Here is a 21,505-nt window from a genome sequence, read left to right as displayed (position 1 = left end):
AACTCAATACATTATGCCAAGCTTACAAGCGTAGCTACCATCTATCACCATACGCTATTACAATACAATTGACTGTATTCCTTATGTTGTACCTTTTATTCCGATGACTTACTCATTCCATAATTGGAAGCCTTTATCTCCCACTCCTCTCACCCATTTTGCCCATCTCCCACCCCCCTGGCAACCATTTATTCTTTGTATTTATAGGTCTGTTTCTTGTTTTTGTTCATTTGTTTTGTTTTTTAGATTGCACGTATTAGTGAAATCATATGGTATTTGCCTTTGTCTTATTTTATTTAGCATAATACCCTTCAACTCCATCCATGTTGTCACAAATGGCAAATATCTATATCTATATATATGTGCCATATTGTCTTTATCTATTGATACAGTCCTTGCTATTTGAACATTTCCCCCCTCCATGCTTGCTTACCTTAAAATCACTATCTCAAATTGTTTGGAAAAAAATATTCTGTGCTAGAAAATGTTAAGTATTGAGTATCTTATCAGTCCTACTTTTTATAATTTAGAAAGTGATTTTCTGGAGTCTCTAGATGTTTATTCATCTAGAAAAAGTGCTATTTAAAAAAAACACTTGCTTGAATTGTAGAGACATATTTTCATTATAATTTGACAGAAGAACATAGAGGAGAAAGAGTATTAGGTGTGGGACTCAGAAGATGGGACTTTTAGTTCTATCTTGGTCACTAACTTTAAGGCCTTGGACAACTCTGTGCCTTTCTAGCTCTGTGTGCTCACCTTTGAATATAGTGAAAACAAAGTCAGATATCCTCCAACACACTTTTTTGTTTCCCCAAGTTGAAGGGGAAAGTCTTTTACACATTGACATATAAAATTAAACATGATGTATATGAAATAAGACATAAAAAGTGACATAAAATTTTTATTACAAATTGCATGTCATTTTCAAAATTTTTACCTTTAATGAATCTATTTTTGTCAAAATATCAGGTACAGATTTAACTTATTCCACTTCTGAAGTATGCCATGTATCCTAATTGGCAGTCAGCACTTATCAAGTTAGATGGCCAAATTTATGTTCTGACTAAAATTTTCCATTTTTTTCAATTTAAACAAACACACTTGCATGTATTCTAGGATGTGACTACCATTTCATAATACTAATTTTTAGGTAGGGGGAAGAAGGGTAGCTAGATAATGGAGGCTTGTCATGAATTGATAGCCTGGAAGGTATCAGACCCCTCTCCCTTCTGGTTTTTGCTTTTCTTTCAAACGTCTATCCTAGAAGAACAACACATTCTAGAATTGTCCCAGTACCAGCTGGTTTTCATCTCCAGGGCAGTGTACCATAATTGGATGAGGCATTAATACTTTCTTTTATAATATAGGGAAATTGTGAACAAGCAGACTACAAAAGAAATCTAGTTCGGAAGAGGGGCATCGCTCAGCAGAATTTCAAGAAAGGGTAGACATACGTACAACCAGGGGTATTCTAATCACTTCAAGGTGCTGTAAAGCTCTTTCTTCCTGGTTTAGTTATTCAGTCATTATTCCTGTATAATGAAAATGACATTCTCACATACAGAGGATTTTTTTTCAAAAAGATCTATTCAAATTAATATTTCCCTATCCATTGTTGGGACAGAGAACTTGACAGTGCTCTTAACGGGGAGAAAGGAATCAATCAAAGGCTGAGTGTTTAAAATATAGGAGGAAACCATCATGTTCAGATTTAGGTGTGTAGTTGTCATATGGAAAAATTTCCTTTTCTTCCTGAGGACAAATAGATGGACTAGAAACCTGTCTTTTGATACAGGATGGTGATATGACAATGATAAAGTTCTGTATACACTTAATTTGCTGAATGTTGTTTGGCATGTATCCTCCTTGTTTCAACTCTTATATTTAGATAAAATGTCTTGGAGATAACCATTGATTGCCCCAATAGCAACAGGTGCATTCCTTAAGTTTTTCAAGAGTTAAGAAAGAACCCTGTAACAAAACTATGAGCTTTCCCAAACAGTAACATGTTTCCACATTGTTACTATTGAGGACAAGATAATTTAAAGACAAAACTCACCTAGTTATAAATATAAACAAAGATCTGTTTACATATGTATATCAATTACCCCTCCGAACAGGGAGGAAATAGTACTGAGAAAACATGAGAAGTGTGGAACTATATATTTACATACCTAATAATTATAAAATACTATCGCTTCATGGTATTATGCTAATGTGCTAATGTGCATGTATTTTGGGTTGATTTCGCCCATCTAAGTACTAATCTGGCCCGACCCTGCTTAGCTTTTGAGATCAGACAAAATTGAGTGTGTTCAGGATGGTATGGCTGTAGACTTTTGGGTCAATTTCTATTGCAGTATGAAGAAGAATGAAATGTACTACTTATGATTGTGAAAGAAATAGAGTTGTTTCTATAGATGACAAATGTAACCATTCACAATTTTGGTTGGAGGGAAAAAGCATAATGATGAAAAGTCATCTGTGTAAGAAGTCATGTGCACTAAAGAAAGCTCTGAGAATAGAAGCCCAGATTTTTAAAAAGCCATTTATTTTAAAAAACTGGTTTGTCAAATCACATATACGAGCAGATACACAACTACCAAAGTGGCCCTGTAATAGACACCAGTGGGGCGTTCACCACACAGTACCTGAAAAATACAGCTAAAAAAGAGGAGTCTGTTGAGTATTTAATTTCAGATACCTACTTGACTCCTTGTTGAATGGCTTTAAGTTAGCATATAGTGAGTGAGAGGTAGAGTCCCAAGTATAATAGCTGATGCCTCAGGGCTCCATTTAAAAACAAAACAAAAACAAAAACCATTTCCCCCTCTGCATGAGGGAAACCTATCCTATTTTTTTTTTCTTTGTGAAAACAGAAGCCAAGTTTCTCTTCTCAAATGGTTCAGCATTCCCAGTAAAAGTGTTGTGTGGTAGCCTAGGTATTGTGCTTCTTGAGCCATCTAATTTTCTTCACCTTCCGATTCAGATTCTGGGGAGAGAAGAGAGAGAAAAGTCAGGTTTTTTATTAAGAGATTCCTTAAAAAAATAAAATAAAGATTTACTTATTTTTAGAGAGAGAGAGCGCAAGCACGGGGGTGGGGGAGAGACTCATCAAGTTGACTCCCCGCTGGGCGCAGATCCTGACCAGGGCTCCATCTTACAACCCATGAGATCATGCCCCAAGCCAAAACTAAGAGCCAGAAGCCTAACTGATTGAGCCACCCAGGCACCTGTCCTTTAAAAAAATTTTTTTATTATGTAGCGCTCGCTTTGGCATCATATATACTAAAAAAAAAAAAAAAAAAATTAAGTAAATTGTAGGCCAAACATGGGACTCCAACTCATGACCCTGAGTCAAATAATGCTCTGCCAAGTAAACCAGCCAGATGCCCCCAGAGATTCCTTTAAATAAAGTCATGGAAGAGTTTCTAATCTGCCTCAAACCCCAACCTCCCAAAGAAATTTTCTTGCTACAGGCATGCATTTACTAGGGAAGAGAGTCACACGAGGGCAGTAGCAAACTGTTTTTTGCTTTTCAATGAACTTTGCCTTTCTAAAAATGTACCATACTCATAAATATTATTCTTTCACTGAGTACTTCCATTGTAAGTACTAGTGAAGGTTTTATAAAAACCTACATAATCCCATAATGAGTAACGTAGCCAATTTTTCCCCCTTTCACAAAAGCCTGATGATTTATTCCTTTGTCCCCCATTAGGATGGACAATTTAACAGGTTATCTTTTTTTTTTAAACCATGTAGGACATTTCATTGCTTTCATTTCAGAAAGGAAGGCTAAGTTTGTAGGCAAGATGTTCAATATGGAAAATACCCTAAGAACTTTAGTTTTAGGAGAGCCAGAAACACCTGTGGGAGAGGTAGATACCTTTAATTATAACGAGAAAGTGTCTGCTAAAATGGTTGTTAAATGGCATCATACCTTCTTCTGCGTTTTGTAGCCACTCAACGAATTTCTTCATCTGGTCAAGAAAGACACTTTTGCCTTTGGCAACGTGAGCTTCCTTGTACCATTTCAGTATTGCTTCTTCACTCAGTACATCAGCTGCAATTTCAAACCAAAGATTTCAAAGTTACTACATAAATGTCATTTTTAAAAAAATGTCATGTTTTAAAGCAATTTTTGTCTTATAATTTAATAGAAACCAATCACTTTAAAATACTAAAATCTAAAAAAACAAACAAACAAACAAACTAAAAGCTCTCTTCTAAAACAAACCCGTATCTGAAATGTATCAAGATGAACAGGAATCAAGCTCATTTCCATATAGCAAGCACAGTGCTGTATTTTGGGAGTTAGCTTAGCAAATACTTAAGTGATGAGGATGATGATGATGATATATCCCATCAGGCATTATATATTGCAGGCTCATCTGTGAGTCACTACTGGGACTTGGAAATCTTTCCCAGTGCTAATTTGCTGGTAGGAAAGTGGGTTATTTTGTAATTTTGCAAATGAATCGGCAATTCAGAACACTCTGTGTTCTGCCAACTTCAAACACGTCTTGATTAAGCAGTAACCTCAAATGACTGGTCTTTTAAGAGGATTTACTCTCTTAGGAGAGGAAAAAAAAAGACAAATAAAAACACATAAGTAGAATATAATAGTGCTATTAACAAACAAGTATGAAGATGAGCTATCTGGGTGTATCATAGGACCAATATATATGTTACTCAAAATTCTACATTTATTCTATCACAAAGTCATGAATTTCTTATAATATCCTAAATCACAAGAGCAATGTTTTCTTTGTACTCCATTAAGAGAAAAACAGGGACATTAGGTAGACTCTTATAGGTTTCTAGCAAAAAGCATTACCTATTAACTACTCTACCTTAAATTCTAAATCCCACAGATGTGCCATGAAACCCTCAAGTTACTACTAATTTAGACTACTTAATGTTAAGAACAGGAAGGAGAATATGAAAATAATTGTCTATGTATTTTGCTAACATTCCAATGGGTTGTCTTTTGGGATTTCAGGGTAAGAAATGAGATGGGAAGCAGATAAAAAGAATTTATTATTGTCCCCAACACCCACCCAATCCATTATAAATGCTGATAAATCACACTAATGAGGTTTTGCAGTTAAAATATAATTTTAACTTAAAAAAACCAAGCAAAATAATTTGATATTGTTTTCATTGAAAACATCACTAATGTTTTCATAACCCAAACTGGAAGTCCTTTTCAGAATTAATTGGTTTGGATTCAGTGGAAGTGAATTGACTAAAAATGCACACAACTGATTGTAGAAAATATCAAGTTTGTTTTCCTTATTTTCATCATTAAATACACTACATTTTGCAAGGGAAGAAGAAAATCTGGATTTACTCATTCATAAAAGCTGGGTGTAAAAATCATAATCAAGAGTCCTATAGAATTACTCTTAGCATCTCATCTTTTCGCTCCCATTCCCAGCTCCTACTCTTCTCTCACAATGATAAAAAGACTTTGGCCATTTGCCATCAAAACCCAGTGTTTGCAGAGGTGAGGAGCAGACAGTTCATAGCCCAAGGACGTGACTTGTTCTTGTGCAAGGCTGCTTCGCACAGATTTTTCAAGAACACTCATTGACTCAAACATGGATTTTACAAGTCCTTTTTTAGAGAATTTGTTTTTATGACATTTTTAAAGAGGCTTATGATTTAGATCACTCAATTTCCAAACTGTTTTGGTCATGCTTTCCTATCAGATCACTTAGCATGTACATCTAACATATGTATGTTTTTTTTTTACAGGCAAGTACTACAGAACTATTATTATAAAATAAACAGATTTTAAAATGTAACACACACATAGAGAAATGCTATTTTATCTCCTTACTTTAATGAACTATGTATGATGCAATGCTCATGTTGGAAAGCTGATGGAGACTGCACTTTTTCCCTCAGGTTTTCCTTCTGAAGATTAAGAGTTCCTCCGTGCATTTTATTGCCCCACAGAGGCTGCCAAGAGGCCATGTCACTATTAAAATGCTGGTCAAATAGACACTAAATCACTAGGTAAAACTTATCAGAAGCACTGTCCACAGAAAGTGAGGCAAACTGCAAAGTTGAGTTCCTAGAAGAGCCTAATTTAGTAATGAATACTTGCTGCAAGACCAAATTTCTAGTACCAGGGAAGAAATAATAAAGAGGGGGCAAAAACAATTACACAGGACAGCTTAGGAAGCAAAGCACAGACATCAAAAAGTTGAAGAAACTCAACATTTGTTTAGTGAAAGGCCTAATCTAAAGAGGAAAGAACTTCCTGAGGTACAAAGAGAGAACTTCCTCCCCTACTAAGGAAAAGTGGGGAGAGGAGTTCATTAACACTGAAGAACAACAGTGTTTGTTGGGATCTCCCAGAAATGCCTGCTAGGAATATAGAATATCAGTAAAAGTACAGTAAGAAAAACATTCTACAAGTGCATATAGAATTCTCTCAGATTACAAAATATCTTCTTCCATTCTATCTGGCTTAATACTATGTGCCTCTAACATCCTATCTCACTTCTCATCCTCCTCTGTGTGAGTCTTATTTTAGAAATGAAATGGTGACTTTAATTCTTGGTTTTCTTCTACACTCTAAAATTTAGGATCTATTCTGTTCATCGTCTCATTCCCAGCATTTAATGGAAGATCTGCCATCTACTACGCATTCAATAAATGTATGATGCACAAATCCAACTTGATGAGAAGAACTACATATTTCTCAATTTGCAGAGTTATAATTTAAATGCTGGGTTTTCACTAGGATCAAAGAGAGAAGACTGTACAAGTGGTCTGAGAATGGCAAAGCTGTAGGAAAGTTTACTTAGATATTTATGTTAAAATCTTATGTCACTTGTGGGGGTGCCTGGGTGGCTCAGTGGGTTAAGTGTCCCACTCTTGCTTTTGGCTCAGGTCAGGATCTCAGGGTTGTGGGATTGAGCCCTTTGTCAGGCTCCCTGCTCAGCATGGAGTCGGCTTAAGATTCTTTCTCCCTCTCTCTCTGCCCCTCCTCCCCACTTGTGAACTCTTGTATGTGCTCTCTCCCTAAAATAAATAAATAAATAAAATCTTTAAAAAAATATATTAAAAACAGAAACCCAAAACGATGTCACTTAAAACTTATGAAGTTCATTATTTTAGGGATGTCACATAGACATACAAATCAAAAATAATTTACCTTAAGAATGCTATGGTGAGAAGGCCACTCACCTTTTATTAGGAGGAGAAAAGAAAGTTTCTTTCACAAAAATGTGCATGAGGGACAGAACTTAACCTCAGAAATACCTGCAAACCACACAATCCATTATAGAGGTACTAACAGGGTTTGAGGAGGGAGTTTTATATTTTTCAGATCTACATGCTGAGAATATGGTATGTAGCTTTGGGACAAAAGGAAGAAATTATTTTAAGAGGTGACTAATGTCTGAAAATTAGTGATGGGCTTACTATCTTATTTTTCTTACTGCATAGAAATGTAAAAATCTAGATTTTAATACTGAAAGTGAATCTTAACTTAATGACCAATCTATACTTTTTCTTTCATTCTAGAAGAGCACTATTATTTATAGTTTATTCACTTTCATTCCCTTGTTATTTACATGTTTGAAAAAAAAAATCTTTCAATTTGGCATTCATTTAAAAATAATTAAGTTTGTCAAAGAGACAGGGCAAATCATACCCCCAAGTGTCTGTTATCCTCACATTCTAGAAACATTCTAGAAATACAGGGAAGGTATGTGTGTATATTAACAGAGAGAGATTAAAAGTGAAAGGAGAAATTATTTATTTCTATTACATTTTTAAAAACCTGCTTTAAAGCAAAATATTCCTTACAATAAATAAAGGGAATCCACATTACTACATAAAAGAAGCAAAACAGATACTATTTGGTATTTGTTGAATGTGTATGTGTACATGGAATTAAACAGAAGTATAATCTTGGAGCATGCATGTTATTATAGTTCATAGAATTTGTCAGTTCTGGCATTTTGTAACTCTTTAGACCACTGGTCCTGACCAACAGTCACAGCATCACCTGGAAATGTGTTAAAATGCAAATTTGTTGGGCCTGAACTTGGACCTTCTGAACCAGAATCCCTGGGGAATCTGTTTTAATAAGCTCTCTAGGTGATTCATATGCACAGTAGCACTGGGAAGAGAGTGCTTTAATACATACACACTATTCCTGAAGCATTTCTAGGCATATGAAATACAGAATAAGAACATCCAAGTCCTCGTAAAACAAAAAATGTACATCTCCTGGTGCACAGATGTTTGTTGGATAAAATTAGGTCAAATAAAAAACCACTATCCAAAAAAAGGTAAGAAGGTAAACACTAACTCTTAATAGTAGGGTGGAAAGATCATTCCTTGGGGATTCCATGTTTCCAAGAGGAAAAAAAAAAATCTAATTATTTCATCCAGTATAATAGCCTATCTGTATAATTTTGTGGGAAATTATGAAACTACCTAGGAAATAACACTTAGTTTTCATTCCTCAGCGATGTATTTTCGGTTTCCATTTTATGGTTTCCTGATTTCATTTACAAAAATAACTAAGCCAGAATAAAACTGACGTTGACACCTTCCTGTGTTCCCTTGGGTTCGCTCATACTTTCCACAGACCTGACTTTTAACTACTTAAAACCTGACCACCTAGTTAATCAATGGCCTTAGGAAGAGCTATTGCTTCTTCTTTTTTCTTCTTGGTATCCACTTCTCTGTTAATTTTATAATTTCAGGTCTCTGGTTCTTTTGCATGTGGAGATGAAGAATAAGAAATCACTCAAAGTATCCAGTTTTGTTGTCAGTAGATGTTATAAGGAGTACAGTGGGAAAGAATGTTGACATTAATGGTTAAAATGAGAAATCTGAAAAAGAATTTTAATAGATGCCATTACTGACAAAGAGTAGTACGTGTATATGTGTGTGTGTGTGTGTGTGTGTGTGTGTGAAAATCAAGTTCAATAATAAAATGAAGTGCTCCTGCAGATAAGGCTCAAACAGTTATGTCTCTGTTACAAAAAGATTTGGTTTAGTTGGGTTAGCTTTTTTTAAAATATAAATTTATTTTTTATTGGTGTTCAATTTGCCAACATATAGAATAACACCCAGTGCTCATCCCGTCAAGTGCCCACCTCAGTGCCCATCACCCAGTCACCCCCACCACCCCCCGCCCACCTCCCCTTCCACCACCCCCAGATCGCTTCAGTTGGGTTAGCTCTTAAGTGACAAGAAAGTAAACTGTGTGCTTAGGCTAGTAGTTTACAAACAGTTTGCTTTTCTATAGGGGATAATCCTGGCCACTCACAAAGCAAATGTGAAACCTGTCTCAGAGGTCTCTCTCTACCAGTTTACAGTGAAGTGAGCAATGGTTAGTGTGGACAGAGTGGCCATGGGCTGGGTGGGCACGGTTTCTCTTTCTTGGCTACTGGGTACCGCAGGTGGGTAGGCATATATGACCCTCAGGTTGGGTTCTGACGGGTCACCTTGGGCATCCTCTAAGCCCTAGTTTTAGGACGTTGATATCTCCTGATACCATGTCCAAGAGGACCTAATTCAGATCTGGCCAGAGAAACACACCAAGTACTGAACTTCAAATGGGACGTGGAAGGACATACTCCTACTGATATAAAAACTGTGCTAAAAAAAAAAAAAAAAAAAAACTGTGCTGCATACCCTCATGTTGAGAAAGTAAAATATTACCCAAACACTTGTAGCCAAGATATGTGCATCTGAAGAATCTGGATAATTAGAACTCTGTGAAATGCTTGAACATTTTAAAAATAGCTATTAATCAATAATATAAAATTCTTACACTCCACATGCCCAAATTATCATTCAAAATAGACAAATTTAAAAACACATAGAAAGGAAAAGAAACATTTAGTTGATGTAATCATTTTATAATGTTCAAAATATATCATTTCTTAAGTGCTCTTTCTTCCCCCCATAAAACTATGTGAACTCAGACCAAAGAATAGCCCAGGATCATTTTTTGTATACTACAGGTATAGAAAATGAGATCAGTTAACACTCTAATAGTCTTCACTTATTAAAGGCAGTGCTAGTTGTCATGACAACCTAATCCTTCCAAATACAATGAAAAGACAGTAAAGTGAAAATTCTAAAAATAATCATTTCCATGAAGAACAGGAGAATGGCTGGACCAGATAATTAAAATACAAAGTAAAAAGCTAATTATTTCAGTCAGCTTTTTAGCATCTGAGCAGGTCTGAATATACTACAGGCAGCCCTCAGTAGTCACTGTTATTAGAGCTAATCCTTAAAATTCAAAAGCAGACCTCATTACTTTTTGTTAGTACAGTCTTTTTCACCATCCCTCCCCACCCAAAATAATAACCAGTTTATCATCAGCCTTCTGGCAATGGGCCCAGGGGCCTAATCATGCCTATATGGCATTTGCACTTTCTCTTTTCACATAATATGGTTGCCTCACTAAAACTTGCAAAAATTAGCATGAACCCCATTTCCCCCTTTGCCTCCCCCAACCCTGTGCTGGGCCTCAAAGAGCTTCAACAAAACATGGAAACGTTGTAGACTAACATGGACAGATACCTTTATAAAAGAGAACCACGATCTTCTGAAAAGCTTTCATGAAATGGATGTTGTCGTAACAGTATTCTTGAACCTTCTGGAGGAGGATCAGTTCTGACTGGCCCTGGGAACTAAACACAGCCAGCAGTGGAGCATATTGCTGGAACAAAAGTGGGGAATAAGACCAACCATTAATTTTCATGGGAAGTACAGGGCCAACAATACTTGAATCACAGCAGGAATCTGGGGGATTTGCTTAGAAAACATTTACTTTTAGGATTATAACAGTGTCCAATCAGAATTTATCTTTTATCTTAGCATCATAACAGATTTCTTCACAGTACACACTAAAAGAAGAGATCAAATATGAAATTCTGACTTTATTAGAGGCTATGTACTATGTCATCTACTGGGCACTATAAAAAGAAAATAGAATGAGGTCTTGGAGTGGCCACATTCGGTATTGGTGGAGTGTGGAGTTTTCTTTTCCATATATCCCGGACCCCCCTCACAGGTCATCTTTGTGGTTTTGTTCATTTTGTTCATATTGCTCCCTTTGTCCCAATTGTCCCTGGTTTCCGGTCCCTGATGTATAGCCACCGTTTTCTCTTAAGACCTAACTAACCCCATTCACAAATTTCCTCCAAGGAGCCCTCCCGGATCAAGTTAACCTGCAGATTTTACTCACTGCTCTGTTCTAAACCCTGAGAGTTCTTTAATTTACATTCTACCTAATTTCTACTAGGTAGTTTTTGACTTACTAGCTCAAATGTAAACTCTGAAGGAAGGATCTAAGTCTTTCACTCATCTTAATATAGTTTTATAGGGAGTAAACAAGCAAAAACATGTATCCATGAAAAAAACATGCAATTTACACAATGAATTGACTTCTGACCAATCAGACACTTCTCAAATTCTAATGCCAATCAGTAGTCTACTTAAACAAAATTACCAAGAGTTTTTGTCATGTAGAAAGAAAAAAAACCACAAAACAATAGTTAGGCCATATTTTTCTTTAAATACTGAATATGATTATTCTGTGAATTTTCTGACATTGTGTTTATTTTTTTAAGGTTATTTATTTATTTATTTGAGAGCAAGAGAGCATAAGCAGGAGGAGGGGCAGAGGGAGAGGAAGAAGGAAACTCCCCACTAAACAGGAAGCCCGACACGGAGCTTGATCCCAGGACTCTGGGATCATGACCTGAGCCAAAGGCAGGTGCTTAACTAACGGAGCCACCAAGGTGCCCCCGACATTGTGTTTAGTAAGAATTTACTCTTTGATATTTCATAGGCCCTTACCTCTGAGACATTTTAGATAATGGCAAATTTGAAATCAAAACAAAACAAAATAAACCCACAACAACAACAAAATTAAAGAAAAAAAAATGGACATCTATCTTTGGCCTAAACCTGGGTAAAGTGCAGTTAGAACCCATGTGTCAAATGTAGAGTTGACAGCTGCCATCGGTCTGCAGCCACAACTGTGCCCTCTTGAGTCTGTACCTTCAGGTGTTTAAGGGCCTGCTCCGCAACCAGTTCTTCCTTCTTGTTCCATTCAACAGCATTCATTATACAGGTCCACAGAAGTCCAATCACTGCTGTCTCTGGAAGATCATTCCTCTTCATTTCTTCTTTGACGTAGAGCACCACCTACATTTCAGGGAGGAAGGGGTCAAAGAGGAACAGGCAGATAGGAGGTTCCCTCTCACTGTGCCTGGTCAGTAAAAGGTTTTGGGTGGATAAATATTCTGCTCAGTTCCTCTTTTCCTGGGACATATTCTCAGAGGACAAGAGGGAGGAAAAACACAATGATGTGTTCTCAAAGCAGATTTATTTTTAGTCTAAAAATTAATAGGCTCAGCTCTGGCCAGGAGCTGCTGGGTAGTAAGAAATAAGAGGGAATCTTTGTTCCTTAGGAGTTAATTCTTTTACATGTAGCAACCCCCCTTGGGTCCAGCAGAGCAGATTACGTGGGCCAATTTGATTCTCTCATGGGGTTTCAGACAAGGGAATGGAGCCGGGACTCTTTTCCTCCGATCCTCAACTCTCAACTTTAAACCCGTTGATGAATGATGTCTTGGGTTTGTGCAAGTCCATTCACTATAATTTATTCCTTAATGATTACTTCTGATGACCCTGATTCCCCATGTGAATAAACTATAAAGTGCAGAGGCAATTTTTTTTATATAATACATATTAATCCAACAACAACAGACAGGTTATTTTCTCCCTTAGAATCATGTTTAAATATGCAAATTTATCCTCTAATCAGATAGCCTGGAATAAAAGGTCTGCCTAGCTTAATCAAACTTGTTTAGAAAAGTATTTTCCCTTTTGAAATATAATCACAAAGACAGGTGTTAGGTCCTCCAAAGTGATGAAACACCATAATCTCTATCAAGTATACTACTGCTTTGTGAATAGCACGACTCTCGCCCCGTCCCCACTCTTCAGTGAATATCATAGTTTTCTTTCCTCCTGGCTGGTGTCATAAATGGGTTAAGTGGCCTTAGAGAAGAGAGGGGACTGGGAGGTCCCAGTGCCTGAGCTGGCTGGAGGAAGCTGCCAAGATAGGTGACATCCTTGCATCCAGAAGCATCAGTGTTATGATGTTGGTTTTGCTTTTTTTCCCCTCCATCGAAAAGTCATGTTCAAGTTCTTACTTGGAGAAATGTTCCTGAATATATTACTGACCTTACTGCCGTGAGACTTAGAAATATTTTTGTCACAACACCTCCATCTGCTGGATAGCATTGGTCCAGAATTCTCCAGCCACATAAGGTGCCGGGTGGGGCTTAGAGCACAGAGTGCTAAGCACTTGGGACTTGGAAGTGAATGGCAAAAGGAAAGGACTTGATTTAATTTTGGATTATCATGTAAAAACTGTTAAAGTTCAAATAGGAGGTTTTCTTCAGATGGGAGTTTTTTTTTAATATTTTATTTATTTATTCATGAGAGACACACATACACAGAGAGGCAGAGACACAGGCAAAGGGAGAAGCAGGCTCCGTGCAGGAACTCGATCTCGGGATCATGCCCTGAGTCAAAGGTAGATGCTCAACCGTTGAGCCACCCACGTGTCCCAGATGGGATTTTTTTTTTTTTTTTTTTAAGATTTATTTATTTATTCATTCAGAGAGAGTGAGAGAGAGGCAGAGACACAGGCAGAGGGAGAAGCAGGCTCCATGCAGGAAGCCCAATGTGGGACTCGATCCCGGGTCTCCAGGATCACACTCCGGGCTGCAGGCGGCGCTAAAGCGCTGCGCCACCAGGGTTACCCAATTTTTTAAAAATTAAAAATATACAGTCATAGTTATACAAACTACCATTATAAAAAAAGGTAGTATTTACATTTACAGGGATACACAGCTATTCCGAGTATGATCAAATAAGCCACTGGCCCAACTGCTCTTTTCCCAAGATATAAATTAAAAAACCATCAACATTTTTTGTCTTGAAATTAAAAAAAACTCTACATATTCATACCCAGTGATCCCTGAAATACCCAGTGTTGATTTCAAATACTAACCATATACTTAGCCATATTATATTATCTGCGATAAAATGGAAAACCCACTCTATAATGGTGTATATGGAGTGGATGGCAACTCTATTTAACAGATGAACTATTCAGCTAATCACAGTAGCCTGATAAAATAAATCACTTGCGTGGAAATGACCATCAATTTCTGGAACATGCTAGAGGATTCTGAATCAAAACTTTGCAATTAAGCTAGTTTAAATGGTATAAACAAATACATAAAATTCACAGACGTAAACAAAGGAAGTCTCCTTCAGGAAGGTCAAGTCTGTGCTACATGATGTTACTGCTCCCATTCATGTGTTTTGCAGTGATACAAGCCGATGGTTTCCTACCTCCTTGATTGGGCATTCCTGAGAAAGACGCTCCTGGAGCTCCTTCTGCAGCTCCTTCCTGGTGCCCAGGGACTGCTGGACTCGGAGGAAGTCGGAAAGCTCCTTTAGGCCTGCGTCAGTGAAGTATTTAGCAAAATGATCCACGCTCTGCCTATTAACTGGAAAGAGTTCCTGAAAGACAAAAGGACAAAGACTATTAAACAAAAAACTATTCATATTTCAGTAAGCATAAAGGACAACATTTTCATATTAAAATAGCACTCAGGCCATCTCATATTTGGAAGACCAGAACAAAGGATGATTGTCAAAACAACAAATCTTGGGTATATTTCTTGAGCATTCGCTAAGCACCTTCTAAAATTAGGCAGTTTTATAGAAAAAGAGAAAAAAATGCTAAGCAACTTATATAAACTGGCTTCACTCATTGTGAACCAATATTTACTATCTCTTTCACTTTAATCAAAGTGTAGCATGTATGAATACAGAAGTAAACTTGCTAAATTAAATGCAAATAATATGATAACTTATGAGTTAAAAGGCAAAAGTCAGTTTTAATACTGCTGAGATGTCTTGAGATAACATTAGAAAAACAACATTGACTATTATCTCAAGAACCTCTATTCACATTCCGAGAAAATGCTATTATTCCAATACTAGCTTGGAGTGAAAGAAAATTTTTGTCTATTAATGATGGTGGCTCTAAATTAAGTCACAGCAAGATCTAATCTAAACCAACCCTATCAACTCTTCAGTTCATTACATAATTCTGTTGGAAATTTTTAAAGAGAGCAGTATACCATGGCTGCTTGCATATTTTTACCTCACTTCCATTTTACCTTACACAGCTTGGCAGAGTCTCAGTAACACTTAGTCATGTTCTAATCCTGTATGACTTTAACACCCAACTAAGATATTAAGACAGTTTTTAAAGCTCTCACATTTTTCAGACTGCTGCAGTCTAAAAAAATAGATCCAAACTTTCATGGTGGTTAGATTTGCATATGTATGGTCAACGGGCTATATTGCTCCAGTAAAAATCTCGGTGGAAAAATCTGTAACAGGTTTGCCACCAGGTAGAGGGACGGAGCCAAAGCCCTCTATGACATGACTCAAATTTCAATATTCTCTATATCATCATCCCCAAACTTGTCTTGTTGAGTTCCGAGTTTCAAAATGTCAGAAGAGTTGATGGGAGCAGCTATTAAACACATATTCAGAGCAGCCCCAGTGGCTCAGTGGTTTAGCGCCTGCCTTCAGCCCAGGGTGTGATCCTGAAGACTGGGGATCAAGTCCCGCATCAGGTTCCCCACAGGGAGCTTGCTTCTCCCTCTGCCTGTGTCTCTGCCTCTCTCTCTCTGTCTCTCATGAATAAATAAAATCTTTAAAATAAATAAACAAACAAACAAACAAACAAACATATTCATGTTAAAGCAAACATTTCATATCAGACTGAAATTCTGGCACATTTGTTCTGTCATTCAAGAGGTCTTCCAAATCTGAGATGCATGGAACTAATTTGAGCTTCTTCTATGAATCAAAATGTGATGGGCATATTCCTCATAATTATGTAAAGTAAAAATTTTTATAGAGGATGACTGAAGTCTCAACAAGGCTAAGGAGCTTGACTGAAATTGTGTGGCCAGCTATATTTAAGGTCACAGCTGAGGACACCCAATTATTCTGTTACTCCACACAAGTATTCAATATTCAATTTAGTAAGAATGGGACTGCAAAGCTTGATCTACAATTATGTTCAGAGCAATATATCATCAAACATATTACTGGTGGCTTATTTATGAACTATATCCATAGCCCTTATAAATGACACATAATACACTGAAGATTATTATTCAGATTAAACCGAAGTAAAGTTGGTCTAAATCCTATCATGACATTTATTGGCTTGGAATATGGTTTGTGTTTGTTAGAAAAACCCTATCTAGGTACAAATGTCCATCAGATTAAAGTCTCCCCGCTTCTGCTCTTGCTTCTGAGTCTATTCCCAAAAGCAAAGCCAGAGTGATCCCGTTTAGACCCTAAACACAATTATACACAATTCTGCTGAGAATTTCCCAAAAGTTTTCCATCAGAATAAAAACCAAAGTTACTAGATGTTATCGGACCTGCTACATCTCTGAGCTGATCTGTTCTTTCACTCTTACCAACCACTCTCCCCCTTACTGCCCCCAACATGCTATGCCCCAAAACCTTTGCATTCTGTTCCTTTGCCTGGAGAACTCTTCCTAGAGATACCTAGATTGCTCACTCCTTACTTCCTTCAAGTCTTTACATAAATGTTACCTTATCAGAGAACTTCTCTTACCACTGAAAATCGCATCCTACTCTGACACTCCTTAGAGCTTCCCTAGTTCATTTTTTCCTCATAGCACTTTTAATTTCTTATTGAACTACATTCTTTTTTAAAGAGTTTATTTATTCATGAGAGACACACAGAGAGAGGCAGAGACATAGGGAGAGAGAGAAGCACGCTCCGTGCAGGGATCCTGATGTAGGACTTGATCCCAGGACCCCAGGATTCACAACCTGAGCAGCTGCTCAACCACTTAGTTACCCACGTGCTCCTGAACTACATATTTTAATGGTTGATTTAGTCTGTTGCCTTCCATCCCCTCTTTTCAGAGTTGCTATAATTTTTTTGTGCTTCCATATTACAGAAGTGGGTAACTATTGAACTTTGAGATATGCTTTTTTTCCTAAAATGTACTAGTACAGTCAGAGAGAATTTTGTTGTGTTAAGGAAACAAAAACTTTCCTCTTTGATGGTGAAACTGACCCTCTAGTTTCCCCTTCATTTACTGAGTTAGCAAATAGCAAGCGGCACGGTCCACAGAGAAATACTCTGTTCTTGTCAAGCGTACAGTGTTTCTCGTAGAAATGTCTACCTGTGCTTTTCTTATCCAAAACATATGCCGACATGGAAACCTCGTAGGAACAGTTAAATAATATACTTTTCAAAAAGGAAAGACATTAAAAAAATTTAAGTGACTTAATAAAGTTAACCAAGCTCTGCCTATTGGCATCTTTAAGGAATCATGGCTTAAGAAATAACTGAGTCTTTTGTGGCAAGTTATAATAGACTGTATATTTGTTCCCAATCATTTGTCCTCTCTCCTTTAAATAAGTATTAAGAAAGCCCCTCCTTGCTGTGTCTGTGTGCAGAGGTGGAACAGTAGGTTACGACAGAATGAACTTTCCCACACACCCCACTTCTAGGCTTCACGATGACTTCTTTCGGCCAGTAAGAGCTGAGCTTTTACTACACTGGAGTGATTCACTTCTATCTCCTGCACTCCTGGTCCTTTGCCACGAGGACAGAATGGCCCACATGGTAGGTGCAGCTGCAGGCTAGGTCTCAGAATGAAAAGGTATATGGATCACAGTGGGACGTGGCCCAGATATAGCTTATCCACAGACCTAGGAACAAGAATATATATTGTCTTCCCATGAACTTCCATTCAGCTTTGACACCTATCACTTACGTTTTCTCCTTCTGTATACAGGATCTACTTGAAGTCCTTGAGAAAGTAGGTTCTTTAAGGCAAGGAACTTTTCTATCCTGTTCTCTCCTGGCTCCTCAACTTCTAGGACCATGCCTGGCACAGAACAGGCACTCAAATATAGGCTGAATAAAACTTATTATTCGGGACACCTGGGTGGTTCAGCAATCTGCCTTTGGCTTAGGGCGTGACCCCAGAGTTCTAGGATAGAGTCCCATATTGGGCTCCCAACAGGGAGCCTGCTTCCTTCTCCCTCTGCCTCTCTCTGTGTCTCTCCTGAATAAATAAATAAATAAAACCTTAAAAAAAAAAAAAAAAAAACACACACACAACTTATTATTAGCTCCAGAAATTAGCTAGATTCTGTATCTTTAAAATTTTCTTCTTAATCATATTAAGACTTTAAAGACCCAAAAGGGCTATTTTAAGGTAAGCTTTAAGAGATAAGAAATTTTAAGTGATTGAAACTAAAAGCATTGGGGGACCCAGGTGGTTCAGTGGTTGAGTGCCTGTCTTCAACTCCAGTCGTGATCCTGGGGTCCTGCTGGGAGCCTGCTTCTCCCTCTATGTTTTTGCCTCTCTCTCTGTGTGTCTCTCATGAACAAATAAATAAAATCTTAAAAAAAAAAGGACAGTGAAAGCATTTATAGTTAAAATTATCCTTGGGTTTTCTGAGGGGAATAGCCCACTTTTAGAATTACCCTACAGACAGGCAGATACTCTTGCGCACTGGAACACTTCAGAAGTGAAAAACAGGAAAGACCAGGTGAAGAGAAGATGATAAAGGTGTCTTTCAATTTTAGACTTTGTCCTAGATTTCAAAAGCAATGTCACTTGGAGAAATTTCTGTCATTTGCACATCTGTTGCTTCTAGCAGAAAGAAATTATAGTGAGCAGATAGAAACATAAGAACAAAATTTTTCTCTTGATTCTTTTTTAAATACAAAGAGAAATAAAAATATAATCAAGTAATTGTGATCACAGAAGCTTAGAATCAACCACAATAAACTTATTTGCAGTTTATTGCAAATACCCAAGTATTTCCAAGGTATCTTGGTATAAACAAGGAATCCTGTTTAAACTGTTATTTTGTTAAATTAACAATCATGTGAGGGGATCCCTGGGTGGCGCAGCGGTTTGGCGCCTGCCTTTGGCCCAGGGCGCGATCCTGGAGACCCGGGATCGAATCCCACATCAGGCTCCCGGTGCATGGAGCCTGCTTCTCCCTCTGCCTGTGTCTCTGCCTCTCTCTCTCTCTCTCTCTGTGACTATCATAAATAAATTTAAAAAAAAAAATTAAAAAAAAAAAAACAATCATGTGAGATCAGTGTCATCCATCTCTAACCTAACACATAAATGTTTAATTAGGTGGGACTGATGGGACTTTATAATATTACAACTTAAAATTGGACACCTTAATTTTGTCATTCCATTTATTTATAAAGATTAAGTTGGAATTAGTTTCGATCTGCCAAATATACAGAAATAAAAGGAACCACGCTCCAATTTAACATAGACCCAAGCATTTCAGTCATGGATCGACAAACCCACAACTGACACATCAAGCATACAATCCCTTGTCTAGACAACACTTACAAGCAGCCTCTTGTCTAAGTTGGCTTTTCTCAAAGAAGAGGTAACAGAGTTGGCATCTTTTTCTGCCATCCATGCTTTAAAAAGCTTGACAGCAAATGAGGCTGCAATACCTGTTAAAAAAAAAAAAGAAAAAAAAGAAAAAGAAAAAAAGTGAGAGTTTCATTCCTTTCATAAGCAAAACCACTTGTGATGATGGACAAGGCCACCCTGCCCGTTAGGTTTCCTGAAATGAGTAAACTGCTCAAAGACTTGAATTGGTTGAGTACAAATGCATAGCTCTCTAGGTGCAGTTCTCTTCTCTTCATTAGGCACAGTTCTATTTTCATTACTCAAGAGAGTATTTTTTATAAGAGGGAAAAAGTTAAAATATTTTTCAAAGTGGGACTCCCTAATTCCAACCTGGTAAAATTGTAAATTTATTTATTTATTTTTACTTTGGTTTCAAACAGATTAAAAGCCCAGTACTTTCTAGTGCTTTTGCCTCTATTTCACTCTGTGGCTCACCAATATTTTATGTGTGTAATAGTAATCCTGAGGTATAGCAAACAAAAAATGAAATGGCAACATGTCAACTATTTTGCTGATAAATAATACCAGTCAAAAACCATTGTTGGTGATGGCTATAAATACAGCTATGCAAGAAAGTACATTATTTACTTTACAATTTTACTTTTTGTAAAAAGCATTTGAAATACTCATGAGCTAAACTATAAAAGCATTGAGGCTGTTTCAAATTGAACTTTTTTTGGGATATTTTTTAAAGAGATGACTAAAAGAGCCATGGTAATCAGAAAACCACTCGATTACATATCCATACTGACATTAAGATTTATTTCCAAATATAAGTAATTAGATAACTAGTAGACAGTTCTCCTGTGAACACTTCAAATTTCCAAGTTAATGTTACATTTACTTAAGAGTTAAAATGTAGTTGAAATATTAAATTGATTTTTCTCAATTGAAGCTTCACTATTATTGGTCTAAGCAGCTCTATTCCCCTTTTCTTTTCCTAACAGTATTCTAACTTTGCTTAGGCCAGGTGACTTCTAGTCTAAGTCCTGGTACCACCTCCTTCTGCATGCAATGATTAGAGACCTCATGGGTAGCTAATCTGCCCAGGGAATCTCCCTGGCAACTGCTACTGAGCCAAAACAAATCATGTGGCCTATGACAGCCAATTAGGTGAAAGCAAGATGAATTAATTATCCTATGCTGAGAATTAATCTTTCACTGAATCTGAACAAGAAAGCATGTGCCAGCAGACATCTTACAATGACAAGGGAAATCATACTTGGAATGATGCTATTAAATGGTAGTGAGAAATAATGGGAGAAAATATCTGAGACCTGGATGACATTATTGTTCACCCTGAAGTCGAGGCGACTTCTATACTTTTTGTTACATACGAAATGTTCTTATATGTCAACAAATGTTCTTATATAGCAATTTGAGTCTTGTATTCGAAATTAGTTGCAAGTAAAAGCATCCAATTGATATATAATTTAGGGAAACGCCAACTTTATCCAGTTTTCTTCACTTGAATAAGCAGAGGAACTAGTCAAAAAAGAAAAAAAAATTGAAAACTATGGCTAGGACAATAAAACAGGTGCTATATGCTAGGGAATTTTATATTTGTTGACATGAATTTTTAATACTCTCAGTTCACCAAGTCAATGTAAAATTTAGTATATATTTATGTCATTAAATAAAAAATTAAGATGCAGTATAATCTGTATTTCATTAAAAATAATATTTTAAATCAGGAATGTAAATCTTGGCTTAAACCTATCACTTTGCATTAACAGTGGTTCCTATTGGAAAATCTGGGAAATTTCTCTATACTCAAGATTCTTCTGAGTGGAATAATCCTTTCTCCTTAGCTATTGTGTGCAGTTGGGAAAAAGGTGTAATTTATCAATATATTCCTATTGAAGAAGGAAAAGTTTAAGCCTCTA

At 36.9% G+C, this 21,505-nt stretch overlaps 1 protein-coding gene across 4 annotated transcripts in view; it reads right to left on the bottom strand.

The window, feature by feature from the left end:
- Window positions 1–2,535: 2,535 nt before the first annotated feature.
- BZW2 (basic leucine zipper and W2 domains 2) overlaps window positions 2,536–21,505 on the bottom strand; it is a 64,051-nt gene continuing 45,081 nt past the window's right edge. For all 4 annotated transcript variants that reach the window (XM_041727594.1, XM_041727595.1, XM_041727597.1 and 1 more), the window contains 6 exons: window positions 19,551–19,660; window positions 14,437–14,607; window positions 12,064–12,210; window positions 10,579–10,717; window positions 3,947–4,069; window positions 2,536–2,995 (listed from right to left, as the gene is read on the bottom strand). In XM_041727594.1, coding sequence (XP_041583528.1) covers window positions 2,967–2,995; window positions 3,947–4,069; window positions 10,579–10,717; window positions 12,064–12,210; window positions 14,437–14,607; window positions 19,551–19,660 — 719 coding nt within the window. In that variant the 3' untranslated portion in view covers window positions 2,536–2,966. The remainder of the gene's footprint in view (window positions 2,996–3,946; window positions 4,070–10,578; window positions 10,718–12,063; window positions 12,211–14,436; window positions 14,608–19,550; window positions 19,661–21,505) is intronic.

Source organism: Vulpes lagopus, chromosome 13 (genome assembly GCF_018345385.1).
Source record: "Vulpes lagopus strain Blue_001 chromosome 13, ASM1834538v1, whole genome shotgun sequence".
Classification (NCBI taxonomy): Eukaryota; Metazoa; Chordata; class Mammalia; order Carnivora; family Canidae; genus Vulpes; species Vulpes lagopus.
Note: the sequence above shows the minus strand (reverse complement) of the source record. Positions and strands in the feature narration are given on the sequence as shown.